Raw genomic sequence first — 23,902 nt, 5'->3', positions numbered from 1 at the left:
GAATTAGGACTGATGCAATTCCATACCACCCCACACATTACATAGGATATAAATATGTAATATTTATATAACATTACATGTATATAATATGTATATAGTTTATGTAATTATAATTATGTGAGGCAGAAAAAAAATCACATCTATGGGCCATACATCCTCCATTGTGTTGCTGCTGGCCTAAATTCCTTCTGAGAATGGAATGAAGGATACTGATAGGCAAACACTGAGTTTGGATTTTAGATTAGACAGAGGGGACAAGGCCAAGAATGTGTGAGAGTAGGACATAATTCTTTTTCCCTTTCCCTCTATTTAAATCTGTAGAACCTTCATTATTTGAATATGTATTCAATTACATGGATATTTAAGATAGCTTTGGATAGTACTTTATGTCAATTGCCACTTTTTGAAAGTACGCAGATAAATACATTTACATTTCATCTGCACGAAGTCGAGTTGGTGGATGGACTGCAACAAAGGGGCACTATCAAGGTTGAGGTCGAAGTCTGTGGTCATCCTTGGGGAGAGTGTCCCTTTCCCCCACTGATCCTCAGTCAGGTGCACTCTTCGTATCAGTGCATCAGAAATCTGTTGAGAAGGAAAAGCCAAGAATCAATGTTCACCATAGTCAGATTTATGCATAGATCTCTGTGAGAAGCCTCTGGCAGAAGAATAGTATGGGAGGATAATAGCAATAGCACTTAGACTTATACACTGCTTTACAGCCCTCTCTAAGAAGTTTACAGAGCCAGCATATTGCCCCCAACAATCTGGGTCTTCATTTTACCAACCTCGGAAGAATGGAAGGGTTAGGGCAGTGTCAGCGAACCTATGGCATGCATGCTGGAAGCAGAACGCGAAACCATCCCGCGAAGAATGTGCAGCCTCACTGGCTCCTTTCTGTGTTCCTGTGGTCACATGCGTGCCAGTCAGCTGGTCGTTGCACGCGTGGAGTGGTGGAACCCGGAAGAGCAGCATTCCAGCACACATGCACAGGCCAGAACCCGACCTTCCAGGTTGACATTGCATGCATACGCAATGGTCAGCTGTTTGTCGAGCGCACTTCCAGGCCAATATCCGGGTGTTTGGGTGCCGGCTCGCGCATTCACGATGGACCGCCGCTCTTCTGAGTATTGCCCCTCCCGCGCGCACGAAGGCCAGCGGAGCCATGCATACCTCATGGGATGGTTTCATGTGCCACTTCTGGCACACAGGCTGCCACGCGGGAACGTCAAAGGTTCACCATCACGGGGTTAGGGTGTCAACCTTGAGCCAGTCAGAATCGAACTCCTGGCAGTGAGCAATGAGTTAGCCTGCAATACTGCGTTCTAACCATTGCACTGCCATGGCTCACAAACCTCAGTAGATAACGCAAAACTCATTTTCAATCTCAGTATGTTCCTGATTGCACCTAAACCTAAATGAGAATTTGAGTTCTCTGTTAGGTGCCCCTATTAATAGAATATATAAATATGAGTACTTGCTTATCTCCCTAAGGGTAGACAATGCATTACAATTCCCATTATTCCCTGTCAGCCAACCTATGGTGGATCAAATATTACTGAAGCTGATTACATTCCACATAATATGTGGTTTTATGCATTGGAGAGAGACACTGATGACAAAGGCATACACCATAAGTGGTGCTGTTCATACTGTATATGAGATTAATGTAAAGCCTAACAATTCCAATATGTTTTGGGATCATGTTAACTCACTAGGGGAAATGTTAATTTCACAAAAAGGGATAAAACTTTAAGAACCTGTTGCTTCAAAAAAGCTCACCAAGGACTTAGTTTGAAATCAGTCAGTCAATCAGTACAGTAGCTACCACGTATAGATGTGCAAGGTAGAGATACAGTGACACCTTCATTCAAATACACAAGATCACAAGATTATGACTTAGCTAATTAACCCGGAGGCTCTTAATGTCTATGGAGATTTTCAATCATCATAGACATTGGTCATGGTTGTCCCAACCATGGAGAAAGTCCAGTTGCCTTTTCAAAAGCATCTTTGGGACGACTTGAGAATTTTTGTTGAGTCATATATAGAATGAAACTTTTGAGGGGAGGAGGGGAGGTACAAATGAACTGCCTATAGTCAACCACTTTTTCCTATGTTGTTCATTCTGTCCATAATTGAGATTAAGATCTATACGGCCATTTTGTTTTTCACCCTTACCACCAGTCACATGGCAGGGGGGAGAACCTAAAAAGGATTGATATAGACCAGGGTTCTCCAATCTTGGTAACTTTAAGATGGAATTCTGGGAGTTGAAGTCCACAAGTCTTAAAGTTGCCAAGATTGGAGACCCCTGATATAGACCCTCATGATACCATCATGGCTTTAATTTGTGGGGCTTTTACTCTCGTGAATGGGACTGGAAATATCAGCCTCTCAGTGTCTTTTGTGGTTTCTAGGAGGTCAGAAAAATTGATGAGGGGTTTACTGATCAAATCATCAAATCATCCATATTGATCTGCCACACTCCCCAAGAAGCTGAAGAAGCTTCTTGGCTGAGAAGTGAAATGTCTTCAAAGAAAAAGCAGAAAGTCCAGTTGCTTTTTGGGGGGGGGAAAACAAACATGACCTGGATGACTGAGAATCTCCATAGCAACACTCCCCAAAATATTTATAGAGAGGGATTTTATTCATTTGCCTAAACTGCAGGGGGGGAAAAAACAGGGTGATCCCCCAAGGAAGAGTCAAAAAAAGTCAAAATGGTGATCCTTATTATGCAGTTGAAGCTCTGCTCCATTTCTATCATGACCCAGGTAAAAAGGGACATGGCTTTAATTCTGTCTAATTCTTGACAGAATGTCTTAAATACTTAAAAAGACTAAGTAGCTTATTTTCTCAAGCCAACTCCATTGTTATTTCTCTTCTCAAGGTATTATCTCTTTAAAGAATTTATGTTCCTTAGTCCAACTTCTTGTAAAATAGAAAATTAATCCAGGCAGGGTGGTGCAAATAAGGATGGCATTGTAATGACTTCCACTGGATTCAATGGGATATGAATTTAGGTGTTTGGGAAGATGCATTAAAGCTATCTTGTCAAAGGACCCTGAATAGCAAAGCCTTCCCCTACTTTCATATATTCTTGCCTCGACAAATTTTGAATGAGAGGATCACAGCACAATCCCAACCATGGACTGATTAGTTTCCAATCTATTCCTTAGAAAATTGTTGCGACATCATGAAATGGGCCCTGCTGAAACATCACAACACGTTGCTCAGCTCACAGTGGGCGAAGCCAAGAGAAGAGCCAATCCATACTTCCCTAACTGGAAAGAAAAAGAAAAACCACTCACCTGCAAGAACCCACTGGGGTCATTCTCCTTGATGACCTCCAGGCAGTATTCCATCAGCCCCGTGGTCTGGCGCAGCTTCACTGTGCAGTGAGAGATCTGATCACGTACCACCTGCAATAAAATACAGAAATTATAAAGACCTTCTTAGACCAGGTAGAGATGCTTTTGCAGATAAGGGTGATGGTTGGAAAATTAGGGGAGGGTGCTCTGGGATCACTTATTCCTCATTGCCTCTGAGCTGATTTTGCTGGGTGCCTCAAAGTCTAAGAAACCGTAAGGGCTTGGAATTCTAATTCCGGCAAACACTACGCAGTCTGCTTAATTCTAGCTCTACACAAAACCGCAACCTCTTCCTCAAGCCATAGTATTTGCTAAATGTGCTTGGAGGCAACAGTGTGCAATCCTGATGGAATTTGACAGCAGCTGATAGGCATTCGGAGTATATGGGGGTTAACAGTCCTGTTGCCAGTGATTTTGTTTGAACAATTGCTTCTCCTGTAAACAGAGGAACAAATAAATTGGCTGCATTCTTACTAAGGCATAAGAGGGTTTATATGGCTTTGGTTTAGCACGTGGGGTGAATCTGGCCAATAATAATTTCATCAAAAATGATTAAATAAACCATAGCTTGGCAGTGTGTAAACCAAATCACTCTTGGGAGTGGGAAAGAGTCCTGACATTTCTTCACCCGCACTTTCTAGTTTTAACATTGTCAAAACAAATTTCCAAAGTTGAGATCATTCAAAGACTTAGCCAGGAGTTCCAGCCCTGCCTCTATTCCACTGGGCACCACTAACAGAACTGGCATCAGTTATATTTCCTCATAGGCAAGGACATTCAGGGACCTATGCATTGGAGCAAAGGAAAGAAACTGTCCCAATGCCATCTCTGTAACTATCAGAATCTTGTCTTCCAAACTTTCCCAGCTGTCTCTTTATTGCCAAGTTTCTGTCTTCAGAGGCTGGATAGCTGTTGTGCGTCTTTGCTCTTGAACGGCAGATATATCAACAATGGCATCAAAAGCTTCTGGTTCATTATGAACAAAGGAAACTTGGAACAGGATTTAAATAAGCATTTTCAGGCTCTGACAATATACAGCGTTCATGGTTGGAAAGAAAAAGAGATGTATTGAAATTGGATCCTGAATCTGCTCCAGTTCTTCCACCTTCAGTATTATAATCCTGGCATGGTTTTCTCCAAACATTCCAGAGCGCAAGAAACAGTTGATGATTCAAGATTAGGTTAGTATTTCTCATTACATACCTTTCCCCCTTTGAAATGAATAGAAATGTGGGAAGCCAGAAAGGCTCTGGGCCATTGGACTTCCAGAGAATTGAAGTCCACACAACTTAAAGTAGCTGAGGATGAGAAACACTGCTCTAGAACAGGAGTGTCAAACTCAATTTCATTGAGGGCCGAATCAGGGTTGTGTTTGACCTTGGGAGGCCAGGGTGGGCATGTCCAGGGTGGGAGTGGCTAGCTCAATGCAATTTGTGTTGGATTGTGTGATGGCCTGAGCGCTCTGCCAGCTAAAATGGGCTTGCGAGCCCTGTTTTCAGCTGCGATGGCCTCCTGCAACCCTCTGCTAGCAAAAACGGAGCTCCCTTTTCACTGGCAGAGGCACTGTAGGCCGGATCCAGCCCCCAGGCCTTGAGTTTGACACCCTTGCTCTAGAATTTTACCAAATTCTCTCCTAAAATGTTTACCAAGCAAATATTCTTTCACCAGATTAAATAAAAATGGGTAGAGAAGATGCAGGAGATGTTCTTTCCCCAACATTAGATGTGCTGTTGAACAGCTAAATAAATAATGCCAATAGGAAGCCGTAGGAGCTACTCCAAATATTAAATGGGTCCAGTGACTTAGTGGAAGTGGGGGTTGGACTAGAAGACCTCCAAGTCCCTTCCAACTCTATTATTCTGGAAGGATACTAGACCTGGTCAAACCCGACTTAAGAAAGGAAGCCAGCCACCCCATCAATTCCTTCCTGTTCTGCAGAGCGGGAGTTTGCTGGCATTGCTGTTCCTAGCCTTGAAACCAGAAAAGGGAAGAGAGCTACATCTCACACTAGCTTCGCTTAGGGATTTCACAGGAAGACAACTTAGAACTTCACTGTCTTCGGTCTGACCTAAGCATAGTACATAAAATCATCTGCTACAATGTCTTACCAGCCAATGAATACTTCAGCTTCAACCAAACCAATACAAGAGCACACAATAGATACAAACTCATGGTAGACCGATCCAAACTAGACTGCAGAAAATATGACTTCAGCAACAGAGTGGTCAATGCATAGAATGGACTACCTGACTCTGTGATTTCTTCCCCAAATCCCCAAAACTTTAACCTTAGACTGTCTACTGTAGACCTCACCCCATTCCTAAGAGGTCTGTAAAGTGCATGCATAAGCGCACCAGCGTGCCTACTGTCCCTGTCCTAATGTTTTCTTTTATTTGTATCTGTTATGTATTCATGTTTGTACCTTTAAATATTTGAGCGGGAAATCAGCACGTTGCTGATTGGACGAAGCCTCCAGCAGAACTGTATAAAAGGAGAGGTTTTTCCCCCAGCCTGTTGCTGGGTTCACCCTATATTAAAGAGCTGTTGTCACTACCCTGGTCTCCAGCCTCGTTACTTCCAGAACTTAACATTGGCGACGAAGGTGGGATCTCGAGGCTAAGGAGAACCAGAACCGAGCTGAAGCACGCACGATAGAACCGAACCCAGCAATTCAGGGCAGAAAACGCGGAGATGGCCAGTTACACTCCGCCCGCACCGTTTGACCCAGCCAGAGAGAAATGGGGAACGTATATGACCCGTTTCGAAAGCTTTCTAGAAGCCAACGAACTGCAGGGAGTTCCAGATAACCGCAAAAGGGCTTATTTCTTAAGCCACTGTGGTCAGAGGTCATCGATATTGCGGAAGCCCTGGCAGAGCCAACGCCGATACAATCGGTATCGTGGCCAACTCTGCAAACCCTATTAAAGAACCGCCGCACCCACACCGTCCAAATACGTGCGGCGGTTTGAATTTGGAGGCGAAGGCAGATGGGCGAGTCCATTGGTGACTACATGGCCGCCCTAAGGAAGGCGTCAAGGACTGCGGATACCGAGACCTAGGCGAGGTGCTGCTCGAGCAACTCATCCGAGGTCAAAGACATCCGTTTGCGGCGCGGCTGCTAGCGAAGAGCAACCTAACGCTGGCCAACGCTCTGGACGAAGCCAGAGCACATGAAATGTCCACCCAAGCGGCGGAGACATTGCAAAGCCTCCCCACCAAAGGCGAGCACAAAGCCGGCTCCAGTGCACCAGGAGGAGATTCAGACCGAATCCGGCGGTGGCGGTGAGGATGAGGAAGGGTCTGCCGAACCGAAAAGCGCGACAAAGAGGACCGAGGCGAATCACGGAAGCTGCGGAGGTCAACACCAGCGCCAACGCTGCAAGTTTAAGGACGCAACATGTCGGTGTGGAAAGAAGGGCACCTAGCTCAAGTCTGTCGAGCTCCCCAACCTTCCCGCCGAAAATTTAAATCGGCCAATCAGAGCGCTGGATCGGAAAGGCGACCCGATTGGCTCAAATAAGAAAGGCGAATTGAACCAAGCGACTGTAGTTATAGGCGCGCCTCAACCCGAGTGGAGAAGAAGATCTTCACCAAACCTAAAATAGAGGAGTAAGGTGCCGACTCAAGTGGACACCGGGTCAGCCATCACCATCATGTCCTGGGACACTTTGGTGAAGTCACTGCCTTCAGTCGCGGCGCCACCTGCAATCCCAACGTTACGGGTCCACGATTACCAGGAAATCGAATCCCTGTTCGAGGACCACCTCCGTCCGCGTCGAGTACGGACCTCACAAGAAGACCCTGCCCATCACAATCGTCGAGGGACTCTGCCTGGTTGCTAGGACTAGACTGGTTTCGCGCACTGGGCATGGGGTGACCGGCATCTACAGAAGTGACTGCAACCTGAAAGACATACTCTTGAGCAGTTCAAGATGTCTTCAAGGACTGCCTGGGCAAGTACAAGGGGACCCCTATTTCCTTCAATTTAGACCCCAGGTAGCTCCCATTAGGCTAAAGGCGAGGAGAGTCCTTTTGCCCTTAAGCCAAAATTGACAAGGAGCTAGATAAGCTCATAAATCAGGGAATTTTGGTACCAGTCGATCACGCAAAGTGGGAGGCGCCAATCGTCACCCATAAAACCAGATGGGTCAATTAGAATTTGCGCTGACTACAAGGCGGCTAAACAAAGCCTTACAGAAAAGCGCTTACCGGTTCCGTGGTGCAACACTTACTGCACTCTTTGGGGCAAGGGCAGGTCTTTGCAAAGTTAGACTTGGCCCAAGCCTACCAACAATTGCCCGTGAGCGCCAACACAGCGAAGCCCAAGCGATTGTAACTCACAGGGTGCCTTCAGATGCACCCGACTACAATTTGGGGTGAGTGTGGCACCGGGTTGTTCCAAAACTTAATGGAACGACTCCTGCAAGGGCTCCCAGGGTAGTTCCCTACTTCGATGATGTCTTAATATCAGCGGAAAACGTAGAGGAACTGGGGGAGCGATTAAGAAAGGTTCTGGGCATTTTCCGGGCAGCCGGACTAAAGGTAAAAGCAAACAAATGCCACATAGGGGTCGAGTCCGTCGAATTCTTGGGCTACCGTATAGACAAGAAGGGAATTCACCCCACTGAGAGCAAAGTCAAGGCAATCAGAAAGGCTGGCGCCCAAAAACAAAGCAGAGCTGCAGGCATTCCTGGGGTTAGTGAATTTTTACGCGGTTTTTTTAAAAAACAAAGCGACCGTTGCTGAACCGCTGCACAAACTTCTAGGAAAAAATACTGTTTGGTCTTGGGGAAAGTCGGAAAGTAGGGCTTTTGAAACAGTGAAAAACCTGCTTTCAAGCGATAGCGCACCTGAATAGGTGTGTTTTAAGTTCACGACGGAAGGTTCTAAGGTCCGAGAGTTGGCGAAGTCCTGGGGGGAGCTCGTTCCAGAGGGCGGGAGCCCCCGCAGAGAAGGCCCTTCCCCTGGGTGTCGCCAGACGACACTGCCTAGCTGACGGCACCCTGAGGAGTCCCTCTCTGTGAGAGCGCACGGGTCGGTGAGAGGTATTCGGTAGCAGAAGGCGGTCCCGTAAATAGCCTGGCCCTATGCCATGGAGCGCTTTAAAGGTGATCACCAACACCTTGAAGCGCACCCGGAAGGCCACAGGTAGCCAGTGCAGTCTGCGCAGGATAGGTGTCATACGGGAGCCACGAGGGGCTCCTTCTATCACCCGCGCAGCCACATTCTGGACTAACTGCAGTCTCCGGATGCCCTTCAAGGGGAGCCCCATGTAGAGAGCATTGCAGTAGTCTAGGCGAGACGTCACGAGGGCGTGAGTGACCGTGCATAGGGCATCCCGGTCTAGAAAGGGGCGCAACTGGCTCACCAGGCGAACCTGGTAAAAAGCTCTCCTGGAGACGGCCGCCAAATGATCTTCAAAGGACAGCCGTTCATCCAGGAGGACGCCCAAGTTGCGCACCCTCTCCATCGGGGCCAATGACTCGCCCCCGACAGTCAGCCGCGGCTGCAGCTGACTGTACCGGGATGCCGGCATCCACAGCCACTCTGTCTTGGAGGGATTGAGCTTGAGCCTGTTTCTCCCCATCCAGACCCATACGGCTTCCAGACACCAGGACAGCACTTCGATAGCTTCATTGGGGTGGCCCGGTGTGGAAAAGTACAGCTGGGTGTCATCAGCGTACAGCTGGTACCTCACACCGAAGCCACTGATGATCTCACCCAGCGGCTTCATATAGATGTTGAACAAGAGGGGCGAGAGAATCGGCCCTGCGGCACCCACAAGTGAGGCGCCTCGGGCCGACCTCTGTCCCCGTCAACACGATCGAGAGATAGGAGGAGAACCACCGATAAACGGTGCCTCCCACTCCCAATCCCTCCAACCGGCGCAGCAGGATACCATGGTCGATGGTATCAAAAGCCGCTGAGAGGTCTAATAGGACCAGGGCAGAGGAACAACCCCTATCCCTGGCCCTCCAGAGATCATAACACATAACCTGTGTTGTGCCTGACTGCCCCTAGTTTCTTGCCACCTTTTGGTTTAGTGCACATGGTATGGCACTCACTATTAAATGCTTGGTTTTGCTTGATAGCAGGGCTGATAATCTTACCCACACAGATATCTATGTTACTTGCACTGCTAACCCTATTAATTTTGGATTGCTGGGGACAGAAATTTTCTGTATCAATTAATTATCTGTCCCCACTGTTCAGTTTAAATGTTTATCCAGAAAATCTGTGCATTTATTGCTAAGTAACTCAGTCCCTTTCTTTTTACTTTTTTATTTGCATTTATATCCCGCCCTTCTCCGAAGACTCAGAGCGACTTACACTATGTTAGCAATAGTCTTCATTCTATTTGTATATTTATATACAAAGTCAACTTATTGCCCCCAACAATCTGGGTCCTCATTTTACCTATCTTATAAAGGATGGAAGGCTGAGTCAACCCTGGGCCTGGTGGGACTAGAATCTGCAGTAATTGCAGGCAGCTGCTGTTAATAACAGACTGCATTAGCAGCCTGAGCCACATCTCTTTTGTACAGTTTTTCATTGGACCAGTTGCAGACATCGTGACTAATAAAACCAAAGCCTTCCCTTTTGCACCACTCCTTTAGCCACACATTAAACTCCACTACACGCTGGCCTTTACCTTTTGTTACTTATATACTGGTAAAACCTCTGAAAAGATAAGCCTACAACCTATACTATTAAGTTCATACCCCAAGCTCTGGAAATCATTCTGCACAGAGAGTATATCCTTTTGGGACAGATCATTTGTGCCAAGATGTATAATAGCATCAATATCAGAATCCTTACTGGCATTCTTGACTATCTTAAGAATGTGCCTCTTGTCTCTGCTGGCAGTAGCACCAGGTAGACACCTGACCTCTTTCAAAACCTCCATATCCTTTCCTAAATTTACATCCCTTACAATTGAATCACCAATCAGAAGATGGCTTCTCTTTTTGGATACCGTGCTCTTCTTGTGTGACCAATCTATAATACCTGATTCACACTTTTCCAAAGTAAGTTCTTCATCTCGGACCATAATCCCCTGATTGTTTGAGTTATCAGTATCACAACTACCTTGGCCTGTCACTTTAGTGTACCTATTAAGGTCAGCAAGGGCACTATATCTATTATACTGGGACACTACAAAAGCTTTGTGTTTATGGTTCACAGCTCTCACCCTGTCAGATCCCACGGTTGTCCATACTGCCCTTCTCCTGCAGGATCTTTGTGGTAGAGGGGACTGATGGCACAGCAGCTGGAATGGCTGAATTGGGCACTTAATTTCTGCTTGGAGAGCATAGATTAGAGATTCTAGATAGGTAATCTGTCCACGTAGACTGCTAATTTGTTTACAAAGAGGACAGTACCCAAATTTGAAAAGAGTACTGCGAAAGACAGCTTAACTCAAACAACCTATACAGCTAGCCATGACCCCTACAACAGCCAATAGAATACATGTTCTTGCACAGGAACAGGAAGCTCAAGTGCAAAGCCCAAGAGAAGGTATAAAAATCCCTCACTCTCAGCTGCACCAGTGAACCATGTGCTTGGTGGTTTTGCTTCATCATTAAACCATCTTTCCGTTCAGCCTCCATGTTTCCAGTGTCTTTCTCCTGGCTTGGAACTGAACCGGATGGATAGTTCTTCCAACAAGAGCATGGTTAAGCAACCCCTGCCTTAGCATGATGGCTGAATCAATTTTCAAAGTCATTTGCTATTAGTCTAGCTGGGCCAGAGGAGCCAGCGTTAGGAAATTCTTCTGTTATTAACAGGCACTTAGCATTCATTGGAGAAATGCCAAAGATTGAAAACCTGGCTTTTTAAAAAAATCTCTTGTCATCCTTTTTTTTTAAAAAAATTATTGATGCAAGCAGTATACTATGAAGCAAAGCAAATGCCAAAGCTGTGGCTATCATCCATCTTCATTTTTCCAGAATGACTCCTAAATCAAAGCACAAAGGCATTGTGGGAGAAATAAGGAGCCAGGCAATCATAGCCTTGGCTTAGAGTGACACTCTGCTGACTTTCTGAGAAAGAAACAAAGCTGCTCATCTACTACCCAGTAAACTCCCCTAATAATGGCCCAGTCTCTGGGGGCACTTGATCACTGCATTGGGCCACGCTATACACAGCAAGTTGACCTTTGGATGATTTGCCTGTTACCAAAGTAACTGTTGTCCTGTGAGTGTTAATCTGCATGGAAATTGTTCAACCGGATTAAGCGCACCCAATGAAGGGTCACGTGAAAAGGGCCACCACATTTTTAAACCCCTTGACCCAAGTCACATAACCCACTCAATTAGCGCATCCTCAAGTACACACATTATGCAAACATCATCATTTAATTAGCGGCTCTGCAGGAGAGGTTAGCCTTACCCGCAAACCATCCTGAATTTATTTTGGATTAAACTCCTCCCCTTGTCAATGGTGTCATTCGAACACCGTGACTCAACTAAATAAAATTGGGCTAATTTCCAACATCCACGGTAGCCACTTTTCCAAAAAAGGGAGGAAAAAAACCAAAAACACCAAGGCTTACGATTAAAAATGCCAGTGGCATTTTTCCCTCAACCCACCCTTCATAAATATGAATTAGCTGCAGCAACCTGGCCATGCCCACTGCTGCCAGTCCAGCCAATGCAGAAGGAGCTACAGACAGAACTGGTCGAGAGTCTCGTGGCAGGTAGATTTTGGAAGGCTCCGGGTTTGCAACCAGGTGACTTTTAGTCTTTTGATATGTGCTGGCAGAACTATCAATAAGGAAAACTGGCCAAATTAGTGGTGACAAGGTTAAGTTTGCTGTCTGAACATGGCCTGCCTGTATGTAAACTTCTTTGGAACCTCTGTCCAGATGCCATCTGAAGAGAAGTGAGCCGCCATCACCAGCTAGAAGAGATTCTCAGTGATGGAACATGAACTTTGGAATTTTTTCCCCCCAGAGAAGAGATTTGCCCTTGATTTTGCACCGTTACAGAAAATACCCTTTCTTCCATAATCTATTAAATAATGTTGTTGTTGTTAGTTGTGGAGCCGTGTCCGACCCATTGCGACCCCATGGACAATGTTCCTCCAGGCCTTCCTGTCCTCTACCATCCCCTGGAGTCCATTTAAGCTCATGGCTACTGCTTCAGTGACTCCATCGAGCCACCTCGTTCTCTGTCGTCCCCTTCTTCTTTTGCCCTCAATCTTTCCCAACATTTAATTAATTAAATAATGTTACTTTCTGTAAATGAGTTTTTACACCGCTTTCATGTCTTTTTATTTGATACTGGCTTGCACCTTGCCAAGTTTGTATTGATTGGGTTTTGTTTTTAAATTATAAAACTACTCAGGAGGCAAGTAATAAATCTTGTAATAAATAAATGCCAAACATGTTATCCACAGCCAAAACATTTGAATGCATCAACAGAATGATACCAGCTATTTTATTTCACCAACCACAGGGCTAATCGACATGTCTATGTATTCTTGAGTTGAATTCGAGTCCTGGTTACTACAGAGACATAACTATGCAATTTTCTTGGCAACAGTATTGAACTAATTGATTAGTGCTTATTTTCAGGATATATATTTTTTCAATTTCCCAATTTACAGCCCTCCAGTTGCCTTTTAGCTCCCACTCCTACCCCACTCCATTGCTGACCAAGTCAAATCCTGTTTAGCCTGGGAACCCAAACAAGGTTAGCTAAATGTTACCACTTCCTGAGACCAATAAATCTGCATATGAAAGCAAATTATTGTTGTGTATGTTTTTGCACAATCTCCAGATTACTTCAAAGAAATGGTCTCTTAGCTCTAAATGTCTTGATGACATTCAAAGTTGCTTAAAGAATTGTACTTATGCTCTCTGGCATCTCATTTCTTTAATCGTGTCTCTCTGGCAATAGAGAATTAATAATTTGGGTATATTGTGCATAAATCCCCTATTCTAAGGGGGGAAGAAACAAAAAATCCACAAGTCCCAAGCCATCCAAAACTGTACTCTAACTAAACGATGCTTATAAACCACAGTAAATATGTTTGCATAATTGGTGCCAAACTATGTATGATGCTTTTTATTGTTCTAGTTTATTATGCAAGGCACTGAAGGGTTCCCCAACCTGGGAATTCTGAGAACATGGGAATGGAGAAAGAGATAATGAAACACGCATGGTGACAGCATCATACTAATGCAACAAATTATGTACTTGTGCAGGACAAAATAATATATTGTAATTGCCACATTTATGTGAGATTCCACTGCATGCATATCATTTGGGCCTCATTGCAATTTGCTATGGATGCCGCTGTATAGGAGTTGCAGTCTTAACACATTGGGACCACATGCACAACATGTTTAATGTAGTTCATTTATTTGTAGCTTAGTATACTGGTGAACCCAGGCATCATGATTTGTAAAATGTACTGTATGATAGCCTGTTGGGTAAACCCATCCAACTGTCCTTTTATTCAATAAAAAAAAACATAATTTGCATTATAGGAGAACATAGACATCAATGACACAGACAAATGTCCTTCTGCATAGCTGCCAAACTCAGACTGCTAAAGTTTTAAATGCCTCTCTCTCTCTCTCTCTCCCCCTTCTACTTCATTTCTCTCCACTCCCTTGCAATTCATCCCAGCACTTAACAAGCAAGTGGACCTAAGGTGATCTTCAAAATGTCCATCTTGTGCATGGAGCTGCAAGGGAGATGATTAATGACTGAATTCCCTGCTAGCTAATTTTACTGAACAAGATTCTGCCTGACAGGTGGAAGGAGGAAGCTGTGGCATAAGCCCCGTTCCCCACAGAAGGACCAAAAAACAGCTCTGTATGCGAGCTAGAAAAATGAGTTGATGAATGATCGGGGATTGTCTTGTTCTCCTATTTAATTTTTCTCCAGGGCCATTTTCTCTCCATCTGAAAGGGTAGCTACACCTGGTCATCAAGTCAGTGCTTGGTGCCAGAGCAAGAAAATTAAGGCAATATATAATGTACCATGATGTGGTGGCCTAGAAGTGAAGACGCTTGCCTCTCACTCGGAAGGTTGAGAGTTCACTTCTAGGCAGTGGCAGATGTTTCTCTATCAGAGTGCAAAGGGAAAATATCTGCTGTGAACTCCATGTACGCATCAGGAAGGGCATCCGGCCAGTAAACATTCAGTTCCATTCAGTCGTCCTGACTCCACCCCGAATAAAGGGATTAAAGGGCCATAAAAAGAAAATAAATAAATAAATAAATAAATGGTAAGACCTACCTGCGTGCAAAAAAAGCAGAAATGTAGAGAATGTTGTCTAGAGGCTCAGAACCAATAAGGGTTACCCAAAAAGTTTGGAAAGAAAAACCTTGACCATGTTGAGTTGCTACTGAAGCTGGGTCATGTCCTTAGTCATATTAATGGGAATCACTGACCTTTTGAGTTTTGGCAAGAGTTTGAAAAGATTGAATTGCCCAAATAAGTCTTTGTTTTGCAAGTTGGAAATGATCAAGATCGGTTCTCAAAGGGCTAAAATATGTGTGTCAGTCTTGTCTTGTCTAACTGGGACCCCTTCAGGTGGGTTGGGCTGCAGCACCTTCATCCATATTGATGAATGTTTCTACAAGATGTTATATGTGGAAGATTGACCCATAGGGTTGAATGTTTTATTTATATAACTGAATTCTATCCAGCAGTAAAATATCTGAATCCTCAATAATTTTATAGCTAATAAATAACAAAAAGTGGATTAAAAACCAAAGACGGAGACTTGAAGTTTGTTGACAATGTGTGATTGTTGAGTTAATAAATGCTGAAGGAAAAACCATTTAGGTCGAAGGCATTTAAGAGACCACAAAGATTATTATCGGCTTTGCAGAATTAACTGTTTCTTTCTGCTATTCTCCTGTTGTAGTAGAATCAGGAAGTACTCCACCCCATCTATTTCCCAGATCTGAGTAAGACATACTAAACCATAGAATATCATAATTTATGCACTGGCAATATTCACACAAGACACTTTCCTATAATTAATTAAGCTTATATTTATTTAATTGACCTAATTTTCTGAATTCATACAAAACACTGGACCACAAATTAACCATATAGACTATGTTTGCCAAACCCACTGAACTAATATTATGGTTGGCTAATACAGGGGTCTCCAACCTTGGCAACTTTAAGTCTTGTGGACTGCAACTTCCAGAATTCCAGAAGCAAAGCTGGCTGAGGAATTCTGGGAGCTGAAGTCCACAAGTCTTAAAGTTGCCAAGGTTGGAGACCCCTGGGCTAATAGGTGGTTCAGATATCATACCAGAAGAGCCACTAAAAGCAGCAAAAATGTTAGTCTGCCTTTACATGTTGTGATGAGGCAGAAGGTGTCTCACAGAACAGTGTTATTACTGATTATTGAGTAAACCACAATTGGCTGGGTTTGAACAACATCTTAAACACACATTAAAATTTTAAAAACAGTGTCTGGATTCCCACACTAAACCACAAACTAACAGTCCACATGTTGATTTAGCATGTTGTGAAAACTCAGAGTCTATAATCTGTAAACCATGATCTAATGCTTTCCATGAATCCAGACAACCCTAACCTTAACCCTTCTCTTATATATTACTTAAAAGGAAGAACATGGGTGATTCATTTGGACAGTCATTTGTCTGAAATGGTATAGGGCAGGGGTCTCCAACCTTGGCAACTTTAAAACTTGTGGACTTCAACTCCCAGCAAAGCTGGCTGAGGAATTCTGGGAGTTGAAGTCCACAAGTCTTAAAGTTGCCAAGGTTGGAGACCCCTGGTATAGGGTCTCCTGCTTGAGCAGGGGGTTGGACTAGAAGATCTCTAAAGTCCCTTTCAACTCTATTATTTTACTAATTCTGACTCTGCTCTTTAAAAGCCAATTGTGTTGAAATAACTAAAACTTAATGGAATGGGGGACATACATTTAAGGAATCCTAAATACTATGAGTGAAATGTGTCTTGGTTAATCTCACACACACCCCACCCCGTTCAACAAAAGCCATCTGGGTCAACTGGCTGGAAAAGATCTCCGTGCTTTTTTAAATGTCAGGGGGAAAACCTATAATACCACTGACTCAATGCAGAAAAACTTTCTAGGGTTGCGCTACCTGTCTTCCAATCTGCCATTAAACATCTCGCAAATCCTTCTTTCTCCACAAGCAATTCTCTTTCCATCAGTTCTCTCAGTCAGCCACATACCTTTTCCTCAAAGCGGGTCATGACGTTTTCACAGCAAATGTACATTGTGGCCACCCAGTTGTCTCCCCTTTTCAGATTTACTCCTCTGGGTTTATCTGTTGCTGTCCTTAGGGGCCACAGTGTCACCCCTCTTTCCGTCCATCCTAGGAGGTCTCTATGGCAACAGCTGCCTTGGCAAATATTCAGGCCCTCCCTCACACGGACTCCTGCGCCCACTGCTAATTCATTTCGGCTCCTGCATTAGTCTGAGTGCTGCATAGCTATAAGGAGCCTTGTTTTTTCCCTGGTGGATTCAGGAGTACTTGGGAGGCAAAAGAAGCTGAACCGAGGCACTCTAACTAAAGCATTAAACCAAGGAGTAAGAGGAAATCAATACAGCTTTGCACGCTTCAGAGAGGATTTGGAAGAAGCCTCTGGACCGCACAAGATCTTTCTGCTATTCATTAAACAAGCCTCGAAAAAAGGTGCATTTCTTTTAAAAATGTAGTAACATTAATAGATTCCTGAGGCCATAGTGTGAGAAAATGCAAGCTTTTAAAAAAGATTTGGAGTTGTTCCAAATATACGTATATATATTGAACTGAGGAGAGTCCTAGGTGTTCAAATAGGAATCTTTGTTATTAGATGAAGAATGCACCAAAGACAAACTCATTGTGTGTCCAATCACGCTTGGCCAATAAAGAATTCTAATTCTAATCTAAGAATACTGTGTGTATTAGATGAAGAATACTGTGTGTGTGTATGCGCGCGCACACACACACACACACACACACACACACACACACACACTTGCAGTATTCTTCATCTAATAGGAAAGATTCTATTTGAACATTTAGGACTCTCCTAAATTCATGCAATGTGTTTACTAATAATTAACTCGTATTGAACAAATACTGATTAGTATTGAACAAATCAACATTTGTTCAATAACACAATTTTCTGCCTATGGAAGATAACCATAAATTTAGCACATGAGCTATGGTTGACTAGTTTGTACTTTAGTGGTTCTCTGAAGTTAGTGTGGCGGCTCTAAGACATCATGTATATTTATTTGGTTTGATTTAGTGTATTCTGCAAACCATCTAATTGAGTTTTGTTACCAATAAATATAGCATGGCTTAGCATAATGTATGAGTCCCAAAGTGCTGTCTGAATGATTGATTGACAAATTGATTATATGCCTTCAAGTCAACATATACTCTTAGCAGTCAGTAGATAGTAGATAGATTTTTCTTCATGAAGATAAAATGTCTGAACGGAAGGAAATATTTAAGCAAGGAACAGGAAATGAAGCAAGCAATCCTACTGGAAAAGAGGTTAGAACAAAGACTTTTTTTGATCAACTTTCCTACTGAGCCAGTAGATATAACAGCATATTTTGGCCATTTTCAATAAGATTAGCTGATTTATTTACCTATAAACCGCAACAGTATCTCAAAGTGCCTGGCTTGACATGCCTGGCACCTTACATGGACACAGAGGCATTTCTAGCCATGTCCACCAACCTCTTTCAGCCAACAACCAACACCCAACATTGCCCCAGACTTACCTTCAGTTTGTGCTCATGTTCTTTGTTGACCCGTGACAACAGCTGGGCTTTCCGCCTGTTGAGAGCATCAATAAGAGCATCACACTGGGCGACCAGGCAAGCTTCAAACTCCACGCTGTTCTCCTGCAATCAAAATAAAATACTCATCAGTCAAAGCAACAGGAAGGACTAAAAGCAGCTGATTTGTTGGATTTGCCATCACAAGAGACTGATTTCACTCTTTCCTGCAACACCTTCTTGAGATATTCAGCCTCATCTGGATTTTTTTTAAAACTCGGGGCTCTTTGTTCTCTTCAGACTGCTTCTAGGAGCCATTCCTGCTGGGTTCACATACTGTGTCGGCTAACTTAGATAGTTTCTGGTTCAAGGTGTTGGATGAAACCAGACAGTAGATTGAATTCATGATGATTCTCTGTGTTGTGTCTTCTTGCACTACACAGCAAACTCAGTCTAGCTTAATCTACATAGAATAGAATAGAATAGAATAGAATAGAATAGAATAGAATAGAATAGAATAGAATAGAATTTTTTATTGGCCAAGTGTGATTGGACACACAAGGAATTTGTCTTTGGTGCATATGCTCTCAGTGTACATAGAAGAAAAGACACATTCATCAAGAATCATAAGATGCAACACTTAATGATAGTCATAGGGTACAAATAAGCAATCAGAAAACAATAGAATAGAATTTATTGGCCAAGTGTGATTGGACACACAAGGAATTTGTCTTGGTGCATATGCTCTTAGTGTACATAAAAGAAAAGATACGTTCATCAAGGTACGACATTTACAACACAATTGATGGTCAATATATCAATATAAATCATAAGGATTGCCAGCAACAAGTTATAGTCATACAGTCATAAGTGGAAAGAGATCGGTGATGGGAACTATGAAACGATTAATAGTAGTGCAGATTCAGTAAATAGTCTGACAGTGTTGAGGGAATTATTTGTTTAGCAGAGTGATGGCCTTTGGGAAAAAACTGTTCTTGTGTCTAGTTGTTCTGGTGTGCAGTGCTCTATAGCGTCGTTTTGAGGGTAGGGGTTGAAACAGTTTATGTCCAGGATGTGAGGGATCTGTAAATATTTTCACAATATCAATATAAATTGTAAGGATACAAGGAACAAAGTTATAGTCAGTGAAAAGAGATGGGTGATAGGAACAATGAGAAGATTAATAGTAATGCAGATTTAGTAAATAGTTGACAGTGTTGAGGGAATTATTTGTTTAGCAGTGTGATAGCGTTTGGGAAGAAACTGTTCTTGTGTCTAGTTGTTCTGGTGTGAAGTGCTCTGTAGCATCGTTTTGAGGGTAGGAGTTGAAACAGTTTATGTCCAGGATGTGAGGGTTAGTTAATTAATTGGTGCTAGACAGTCCTGAAGTAAAATGGCTGCTCTGATCATATTACAAGCAGCCATCTTTGTTGTGATGGAACAATTGTCATTTCCTTCATACATGCACGTGTGTGTTGGTATACACACATATATGCAATCAGCATGGGCTGATGATATATGGAGTCAGTCTTCTCTCTTTGCTATCTTTGCTTCATTCCTATAGATGTTTTGGGAACTAGTGGTAAGGGGAGTTGGTGGAAGGGAAAAAAATGCTTACAGCAAGTTATGTTCTTATCTCTTTCTCGCCACCTGCCTAGCTTCAAAAATACATGGAAGAAGTTGGATAATAATGGACTTATTGAATTATTGACTTCTCAGTAATGGAGTCAAACAACAGGCATTGGCTGGATTATAAATAACCCTACAAAAGACCCTGCTGACTTGGGAGAGACAATAGAAGTCCCTGGATTAGAAATGACTGTGTTTTTCAATTCACCAGCTTTTAAATGATATATTTAAATATATCCTGCAAATGGAACCAGCCTGTGGCTGCCAGAGACACATCCTCACAAAAACAGTTTCCATTATCTTCGCAGGCACTAATTAGTCAATGTATGTACACTCAACAGTATACCTCCATTTTTTTTTAAACTTTGGAAAGTAACTTCCAGATAAAAATCATTTTCGAGTAAAATATTAATAGAAATAAACATTCACATAAGGTTTTAAAGGTATTTAAAGCTTGTTTGAAGCATGAGGCAAGGTAGAGAAGACTGATATTGAATTGCATATACCAGGGGTCTCCAACCTTGGTTCTTTTAAGACTTGTGGACTTCAAATCCCAGAGTTCTCAGCCAGTTTTGCTGACTGGGGGACTCTGGGAGTTGAAGTCCACAAGTCTTAAAGGGATCAAGGTTGGAGACCCCTGGCATATATGGTAGTTCTTGACTTATGACCAAAATTGAGCCCAAAATTTCTGTTCCTACGTGAGACATTTGTTAAGTGAATTTTGCCCCCTTTTGCGACCTTTTAACAGTTGTTAAGTGAATCACTGTTAAATGAATCTGGCTTCCTCACTGACTTTGCTTGTCAGAAGGTCACAAAATGTGATCACATGACTCCAGGACACTGTAATTGTCATAAAAATGAGTCAGTTGCCAAGAGTCTGAATTTTGATCACCTGAACAAGGGGATGCTGCAACAGTCATAAGTGTGAAAAACGGTCATAAGTCACTTTTTTCAGTGCAGTTGCAACTTTGAATGGTTACAAAACAAACTGTTATAGGTCAAGGACTACCTGAACATATTTATCATGTCTATCTTACGGTGTTTTAAAAGCTGCTATTCAGGGGTGAAATCCAGCAGGTTCTGACAAGTTCTGGAGAACCGGTAGCGGAAATTTTGAGCAGGTCGGAGAACTGACAAATACCACCTCTGGCTGGCCCCAGAGCGGGGTGGGAATGGGGATTTTGCAGTATCCTTCTCCTGGATTGGGATGGAAAGGAAGATTTTGCAGTAACCTTCTCCTGCCACACCCACCAAGCCACACCACACCCATAGAACCGGTAGTAAAAAAAATTGGATTTCACTACTGCTGCTATTCCAAACAGAAGGTGTTTTTTCCCCCCCACTTTGTAATATTCACTTTAAAAATACCCTTTCCCAAAGCACCTTGCAGAATCAGTTGTGAGGTTACGAGTTGACCAAAGAGTCTCTGAGAACATTTGCAGAAGGAAAGTTTAGAATATTGGTCTTCCGAGTCCAAACCCGTATTCATATTCTCAGAGTGAAACTTCATAGGATAAAATTCTGATTTGGGCAGAATTTGGTCCTTCGGAGCCTGCAGTAGTCGTGTTATTCTAATTTGGCTCAAATAGAAATTCTTCTGAAACCGGAGACATTCCTGGAAATTGAAAGCCCTGATTGAAACTTCTCCGTCTCTATCTAGCAATGATTACTCCCTTAGGGGGAAACCACAAGTCTCAGAATGGAGGAGTCGCATGGCGCATGGACGAAGGAAGGACAGGAGAAGCAGCTCATGGAGGAATGTGTCTCCATTGAACTGAATAAAGAAGCAGTGTGCTCATGGGGGAGGCAGCCGCCAGGAAAGCGGGAATGATTTGGCCACAGAGTTGACGAGACTTGATGGATGAGACTCCTGCTCACTCAAAAAGATGGAGGGAGGAGGCAGCACTCAAGAGAACCAACTTCCCTAAAGAGCCAAGACAAATGATCTGTGCCACCGAAATTTAAATTGATTCGGACTGAAGGCCTGACTCCATCTGAGAGAATGGAAAGCATTGATGCAACAAACTTATTTCTTTGGGGTTTATCAGGTTGGGTGGCAGAGAGGCAATGAGGGAATTTAGACTGTGTTGGATCTTTCGAAGAGTACCCCTTTGTTCCGCCTTTCCAGCATTCTCCTCTCCCTGAACCCTTTGTTCTAGCAAGCAATTTCTTCCCACTGTGGCACTCTCCACTCTCACTGCCAGCCAGGGGTGTGATTCAGCCAGTTTGGGCAGGTTCAGGCGAACCGGATGCTAATTTTACATCTGGTTCACCGAACCAGTAGTTGCAACGACTGGCTGGCCCCTCCCCTCCCACCCCTCCCCTCCCAGGAGTCTCCACGCAGCCTGTTTTGGATGCCAGGTAAGTGCAGCGCCCACACAGAGGCTCTGGGAGGGTGAAAAATGGGCCTCCCTGAAATTCCAGAAGTCCAGAAACAGGCCCGTTTTCCACTGCCGGAGGGTCTCCAGAGCCCAGGGGAGGCCATCTTCGCCCTCCCAGAGGCTCAACGAAAGCCTCCGGAGCTTGGGGAGGGCAAAAAGCCCATCCCAACATGGTGCAGGAGACCGAGTAGGTCATGCCCACCATGCCTACACCCACCCAGCAACCGGGCAGAGAACCGGTTGCTAAAATGTTTGAATCCCGCCCCTGCTGCCAGCCCTATTATTCTCAACCAGCATCTGCTAATGGCAGGGATAGTCCAATACTTTGGAAGATGTCAAACTGGAGAAGATTGTGAGTTATTATCCTGCCTTTAGGTCCACAACTAGAATTCCCTGAAGAAGTAGGGAATGGGAAGGAGGGTATAGAAGGTGTCACGGGGAAGGGGGGGGTATCAATGATTTCAAAATTCTTGGCCCCACCAGCCAATCGAAGTCCCACCAATTTTACTATGTGTTAAATACATCCCACACATCTAAAAAATGGTGAGACTTCAATCATCCCGTTGTACTTATCATTTGGCCATCATATAATTGGCCCCTCTGGAGATACACCTGGGAATCCCAAAGGTGCTTTTCCAACTGGATTTTCTTGTTGTTTTTTCCTTGAAAGCATTTCACTTCTCATCCAAGAAGCTTCTTCAGTTCTGACTCTGAAGCTTCTCGGATGAGAAGCGAAATGTTTTCAAGGGCAAAAACAAGAATGTCCAGTTGCCTTTTGGAAAAGTATCTATGACCTGGATGATTGAGACTCTCCATAGACATACACTTGGGAAAACATACAAGTAGTCCTCAACTTACAAGCATTCCTTCAGTGACCATTTGAAATTACAACTGCACTGAGAAAAATGACTTACAACTGATCCTCACACTTACAACTGTTGCAGCAGCCCTAAACTAATCAAATTATTATAAGAAGAAACTTTCCAGCAGCGAAGAAAAGATTCCTCTGCTACCTCTTGCAAATCAGCATGGTAAAATCACAGCACATTAGCATTTTCTTGTGGCTAGACATGTTTTCCAATACCTTCATCCTGGTCATTTGCTGCTATGACAGACAGAGTGGGCGGAAGCTGGGAGAGAGGCTATGTTTAGAATGCTTTTCCAAAGGGCACTAAGAAGATTTGCTAAAGGAATAGGGCACAGGGAAGGAGATAATGGTTGCAACAGGGCAGGACCCCAAAGGAAATGGTCCACCCATTCTCTGCATGTAGCAAATGGAAATTGTCACTTTAAGTGTGATTTCTGATAAAGTGCAGATAAGCTAGGGGGGGAAAAAGATCAGCTGCCAAATACAGGGGCTATTATCAGATTGTAGAGACATGGAAGAATAGAATAGAATAGAATAGAATAGAATAGAATAGAATAGAATAGAATAGAATAGAATTTTTAATTGACCAAGTGTGATTGGACACAGAAGGAATTTGTCTTTGGTGCATATGCTCTCAGTGTACATAAAAGAAAAGATACCATCGTCAAGAATCATAAGGTACAACACTTAAGGGCCTCTGGTGGCACAGACTGCTAAGACAGTTTGTTAATAACACAGCTGCTTGCAATTACTGCAGGTTCAAGTCCCACCAGGCCCAAGGTTGACTCAGCCTTCCATCCTTTATAAGGTAGGTAAAATGAGGACCCAGATTATTGGGGGCAATAAGTTGACTTTGTATATAATATACAAATGGATGAAGACTATTGCTTAACATAGTGTAAGCCGCC

At 43.5% G+C, this 23,902-nt stretch overlaps 1 protein-coding gene across 1 annotated transcript in view; it reads right to left on the bottom strand.

Annotated features, from left to right (window-relative positions):
• Positions 1–23,902, bottom strand: part of TRIM9 (tripartite motif containing 9) — a 66,323-nt gene that overhangs the window by 20,421 nt on the left and 22,000 nt on the right. Inside the window, exons 3-5 of the mRNA XM_058162792.1 lie at positions 18,120–18,242; positions 3,312–3,422; positions 432–585 (exon numbers count right to left, since the gene is read on the bottom strand). Of these exons, the coding sequence (XP_058018775.1) occupies positions 432–585; positions 3,312–3,422; positions 18,120–18,242 (388 nt within the window). The remainder of the gene's footprint in view (positions 1–431; positions 586–3,311; positions 3,423–18,119; positions 18,243–23,902) is intronic.

This window comes from Ahaetulla prasina, chromosome 1 (genome assembly GCF_028640845.1).
Source record: "Ahaetulla prasina isolate Xishuangbanna chromosome 1, ASM2864084v1, whole genome shotgun sequence".
Classification (NCBI taxonomy): domain Eukaryota; kingdom Metazoa; phylum Chordata; class Lepidosauria; order Squamata; family Colubridae; genus Ahaetulla; species Ahaetulla prasina.
This window is presented reverse-complemented; position numbering and strand designations above follow the sequence as displayed.